The sequence below is a fragment of the Rhinatrema bivittatum genome, chromosome 11, assembly GCF_901001135.1.
Source record: "Rhinatrema bivittatum chromosome 11, aRhiBiv1.1, whole genome shotgun sequence".
Taxonomy (NCBI): Eukaryota; Metazoa; Chordata; class Amphibia; order Gymnophiona; family Rhinatrematidae; genus Rhinatrema; species Rhinatrema bivittatum.
In genome coordinates, this window is record NC_042625.1 from 86,920,154 (window position 1) to 86,926,153 (window position 6,000).

General features: G+C 41.6%; 1 protein-coding gene across 1 annotated transcript in view; it reads left to right on the forward strand.

Annotated features, from left to right (window-relative positions):
• Window positions 1-5,218, forward strand: part of OPRD1 (opioid receptor delta 1) — a 45,636-nt gene extending 40,418 nt beyond the window's left edge. The window contains exons 2-3 of the mRNA XM_029571895.1: window positions 1,974-2,326; window positions 4,227-5,218. Coding sequence (XP_029427755.1) covers window positions 1,974-2,326; window positions 4,227-4,759 — 886 coding nt within the window. The 3' untranslated portion in view covers window positions 4,760-5,218. The remainder of the gene's footprint in view (window positions 1-1,973; window positions 2,327-4,226) is intronic.
• Window positions 5,219-6,000: the final 782 nt, after the last annotated feature.

The following is a 6,000-nucleotide window of genomic DNA, read 5'->3' on the forward strand; positions in this document are numbered from 1 at the left end:
GATCCAATCTTTATGATCTTTGTAATTACTGTGTCTAGTAATTCACAATCTGGGTTTTTGTTTACCATCCCATGATTCTCAGATTGCACTTTGTGGTTTGTGGATGTGAATCCTGAGTTGCAAATCACTTTTGGCAGAGGTTGTGTGACTACTTAGTAACCGGCGTTTGAATCTCATGGACAATGGAAAGGGGGGAGGATTAGCAAATGCAACTAAATAAAGATTCAAATAAATAAATGAATATACCTGAATAAAAGAAAAATTTGTGCGACAATGATTGCAATTCACAAATGCCCCAGCTATTAGTTTTTGTTAGAAAATGGCAAAAAGACGTGTGACCCGTTCTTATGATCTAAAACTAACTCTGTGATCTGCATATTACTAGTTGAGGGTGGTTTTTATTTTAATATTTATATTCCATCTTTTGTAATGAGAAAGTCGTTTCAGAGCAGATTGCATTCAGGCACTACAGGTATTTCTTGGTTGGGGAGTATCATAACAAATCTGATGGGAGATTTGATAACATTTCCTGCAGGTTTCCCAGATTTTTATCTTAAACCTGTGATTGCAGCCATGAAAATCCCTGCCCAAACAGCCCATGTATTGGGTGGCGTTATGACCAGGTTTTTGTGGTACAAGAGAAGGTTCTCGAGTTACTATAAGAAAATCCATCCCCGATCTCACTAGGAGTCCAAGCCTGTGCTTGAGTTGGGTGGTACCAAGAACCTAAACATCAGAGGAACCCTCCTTTTCTCTCTTTTCTGTTTCTAGCACGTTAATGTCCTTTCTGCTCTTAATTTATTCTTTTGCATGATGTTGATTTGTTCTACTCTTGATGTTTATGACTCCCTGCAGTCCTTTCTTTAGGTTTTCAGTCCATCCCAAGCCCGACCTCAGGAGCACACAGCCAGTTGGGTTTTCAGGATATTCACAAATGAATGTGTGTAAGATATATTTGCATACATTCTGGATATCCTGAAGCCTGACTAGCTACGGGGTCTTGAGGATTGGGTTGAGAACCACTGATCTATTCTTTACACTATGAGTTTGTTCTAGTATTGGAACAGGCCCAGTTCAACTTGCACAGAATGGTCCACTTCTGTTTTTCATAAAGGCTCATGCTGCTGCACTCTGGGATTTCTCCTTAGAGGAGATAAACCAGGATGGAATATCCCGAAATGAAATGGAGCGGGTTTCTAGGAAAACCAGACATGGATGGAACCACCTATCAAGACTGAATTGGATCAGATGACAATGCTGGCTTATTCTCTAGAAAAGAACCAGGCCACTGCTTTTTGTACCTGCATCTGACATGCAAAATAAGTAAGGTCACTAGAAGGAACCATCCTATAGTTCAAATGAGCAGCAACTTCTGTAGCTTTTCGAGGCACTAACCAGTAGGGAAGGTGTTTCATAAAATACATGACACACACTCCAGGGGTCACCTATTAAGATAATTTGTTTCCCTTATTAGGTGTTAAAGAGCCTGGGAATTGCATCAATTCAGGATAAAACATTGTCTGTTGAGTATTACTGCTGAGCTTAATGCATCCCCTGTTGTAGGGGGATGATTGCTTATGCAAGCTGTTCCTTTGCCTTTGGCCAAACAGTGCATATTAACTCTGAGCTGAGCATGAGCCCAGGGGATCTCAGAAGGTAAACCGAGGTCACAACTACTTTGTGGGCACTCCAGTTGCATTTTGCAGGATGTCAGTCAGATGATCATGGATGGAATGCCAACAAAGACTGTATTGAAACCAAGATGCAATTCTCCCTTTTTAATCTAATTTTTTCAGTAAAAATAATTCCAAACTCTTCATTCCTGACTTTCAAGCTATTAAAGAATTATGTGGAAATTTGAAAAAAGGATTTATAAAAATAAAAAAGCTATCAAAAAGCACTAAATTCACTTGAAAAAGAAAATCTGATTGATATTACAAAATTATATGCTTTTTTAAAAATTTTATTGCCAGATACACCAAAATGAAGACTGCCACCAACATTTATATCTTCAATCTGGCATTGGCTGATGCCTTGGCCACGAGTACCCTACCATTCCAGAGTGCCAAGTACCTTATGGAGACCTGGCCCTTTGGTGAGCTGCTCTGCAAGGTGGTCCTGTCCATCGACTACTACAACATGTTCACCAGCATCTTCACCCTCACCATGATGAGTGTGGACCGCTATGTGGCTGTCTGCCACCCCGTCAAAGCACTGGACTTCCGCACACCCATGAAGGCTAAGGTCATCAATGTCTGTATCTGGATCCTGTCTTCTGTCATTGGGGTGCCCATCATGGTCATGGCAGTCACCAAGAGAGACAAGGGTAAGTGGAAGTTCCCTCTTCATCCTCTCACTTTCTAACCCCTATATGTCTCTATTTATCCAGTTTAGTGCCTGAGATGTCAAGTCAGTCCTGACATTTGATCACTCACAGCCCAGTGCCTTCTTGTAATTGCGAAGTATAAAACATCATGTTGTAATATATAATTGTGTGATCTACATAATGCTTCAGAGAAGCACTGCTTAAGCACACATGTTATAATTATGATCAGTGTAGGCACTATGGGGTCATTTTTCAAAACGCGATGGGCCGTTATTGCGTGTGTCCTCAATTTCTGTGTTTCTTTTCTTTTTTCTCATTTTCTCGTTCCTTTCCAACCTGTTGTTTTAGGGTTCGCAGCCACAGTTTTCTTGTTTCCCTGTTCGTACTGGGCTGGGAGGGGGTGAGAGGGATGGATGTTTACATCTCTCTGGGGTGAATATGGTATCCATGTACTTTGATTATAGAATGTTTTGATTTTCTCTTTGTATGGATACATGGGTTAACATTCTATTATATTGTAAATGAAAACTCAATAAAATCTTTATGCAAAAAAAAAAAAAATTGGGGTGGCCCAGTTGCGCTGTGGGCACTATGGGGGGCGCTATGGGGGAGATAGTGTACGCCGTGGGTGAAAACTCACCGCCGCGATGTGGTGGGGTGCACACTATCACCCCCTTCCCCTTTTCTAGCCACGGCTCTTCATTCTGCTATATTTATAGCGAAATGAAACATCCTACAGAAAGTTAGATTTTAGGACACAAGAATTGGTTTATTTAGAATCATTGATGCCTGTACAGCCCCTCTTTATGACACATATTGCATTTTTCAAGATTTGACACTTCATATAGTGAGGCCATCAGATAGCTCTTGCACATAAAATTAAATCCAGAATCAGACTAGAAAGGCATTTGACATCCCCCTACGAATTTGATTCCAGCAGGGTTTCTCCCATCCTGTGCCTTGAGGAGAAACCATTCATGAATCTGTCACATGTGGCACACATGTGGAAGGTCTGTTTCCCAAAGTTATGAGTTTGCATGCTTTCCATTAGAGCTCTCTAGTGTGAGGGTGGAGGGCGGGGAAGGAAAAGGGGGTGAGAGTGGTCTCTGTTGCTATAGTGATTGAGCTAGATGGAAAGGTGAGGGTGAGAGGGGTTTGTCAAAAAACAAAATCAGTCTTTCTCCTGGGTACTTGTAAATGAAATCTTCTGACGATGTAACTCAGAAGAGTCCAATTTTGATTGACTTGGAAGTCAAGAGGAGCAGGAGAAATTGCCAACCCCCTACCCCCCCCCCCCAAACACCAAATAGTTGGGTAAAGATGGTAGCTTGAAGACATTACATGAAATAATATTTAATTATGCACGTAATATTCCTTTCTTTGCTATGTTATTTTTAGTCCGCACCTTGGCCCTTTAATTATTGCATCCCTTGGGAAACAATGCTAACAATACTTATACATCATTATGCCTAAATGTCTCTTTGTCCCGCAGACCACTACCATACACCATTGAAAAGCTGTGTGTTAGCTCCCCAGTAATATAACGTATACATTTGTAGAATGAATGGATTCAGAAACACCCTGATCTAAAAATGATTTTAAATAAAAAAAATCATATCCAGGATTAGTTAAAAAGATATATGTTATTTATTTTGATTTGTTTTCACAAACAGTGAAGTGAAATGAAGGAGTTTCCAGAAATTGTGATTGTTGGAAACTGGGAGGGTATGACAGGGACTAGAACACTCTACACATGCCCCGTTTCTTCTAGCTTCCCCTAAGCACCCACTGCTGACTATTAAAGCAGGTGGTATACGGGACAGATGGATCCTGTGACCTGACCCAGTATGGAAGTTCTTATGTTAATAAAGTGCATTTGTTCTTGTCTCCTTTCCTGCAGCGGGAACCATTATCTGCACCCTGCAGTTTCCTGGTCCTGACTGGTACTGGGACACTGTGACCAAGATCTGCGTTTTCATCTTTGCTTTTGTGGTGCCTGTCCTGGTGATCACAGTCTGCTATGGCTTGATGATTCTCCGCCTCAAGAGTGTGCGCCTCCTCTCAGGCTCCAAGGAGAAAGACCGCAACCTGCGCAGGATCACCCGCATGGTGCTGGTGGTGGTGGCGGCCTTTATCATCTGCTGGACACCCATCCACATCTTTGTCATTGTCTGGACCCTGGTGGACATTGACAAAAAGAACCCCTTTGTGGTGGCCAGTTGGCACTTCTGCATCGCTCTGGGCTACACCAACAGCAGCCTCAACCCCGTTCTTTATGCCTTCTTAGATGAGAATTTCAAGAGGTGTTTCCGAGAATTCTGCCTGCCCTTCCGCTCAAGGATGGAACAGAACAGCTTCACTCGAGCTAAGAATGCTACCAGGGAACGGATATCCACCTGCACCCCTTCAGAGGTAATGAACAAGCCGGTATGACTAGGCATGGACAAGCGCCAACGCGGTTCCCGAGGCAGGGCAGAAGAGGAACTTCAATCAGAAGTGACTCAAATCACCACCACTGAATTTTAACCAAGTGTTTGGGGGAAAGGGGAATTGGTAGGGAAGGGTTAAAAAAACAACAACTCAGTAATAGTTTCTTTTAATTTAACTTTTTTAAAGAATCAAAGATTCTAAAGACTTCCTATGGAGAGTGGATGTCTTTAATCAGATTTCCAGTTGAAGGAAACAGAAGAGACAGTTTATAAAGAAGACAATTTAATATTAATAATAAAATAGAAAGATGGAACCACAGGGAATAAAAAAGAACAGAAAGAGGCAAGTACAAGAACAGAGAGAACTGATCTCCCAGGACGTGACAAAGATGAAGGGAATGTCTTAAATCGCTCATTTTGGCTCCTCAGTTCATTGCAGAGAGGAACACAGCGATAATTTTAAGGTGGAGGGGAAAAGAAGGTACATGACAGTGCCTGACAAAGCTTTTCAGATCTTAATTTTTTTTTTTTTTATGGAAGCAGAAATTGCAAAGCCACACACATAGGAGGAGGAGTGAGCATTTTGGGGAATGTTAACAGACTAAAAGCCTAAAGGGAATAAGAAAGTCCTTTCTAAAAGGATACCAGAATAAAAAAAACATATTCGCTTACCACCAAAAATCAATTCAAGAGGGCAGAGGCTTCATTCAGACAGCAACCTGTTTTATTCCATGGGATACTAGAAGGGCAGCCTTTTAGGGTTCTTATTGGTCATAGAGCTACTCTGCAACTTGTGCTAACCTTTCTTGGCTCAGTATCTGAAATATCCAAAATGATGCAGTGGATCTCTAACTATGGGAACTGTGTGGCTTTGAAAACTCCCGCACCTCATCCTTGGTGGATGATTCTGTTGTTGGGCCCATAAAAAGCATCAAAACCTGCAAAGGAAGCGGGATTCTGGGGCCAGAGCCTCAAAATGGCACTTCAGAGTTCATCGATCGCCCTTCGCTGCCCTTTGACTGAACTGGGCCGGTGTTGCCCATGTTGAAAACTGTAGTCCTTCAAGTGCCACTGCTCATTCAGATATTAAACTCCATTCAAATCATGTTTTAATAAATGAATCCATAATTTAATTGCTAATTAAGATTTTGCGCAAATGAATATCAAATGAGAAATGCATGCAAAGTGAAGTGCTTATTTTGAACAGATTGTAACACATGTACTTCTCCCGTCCACCCCCTCTGC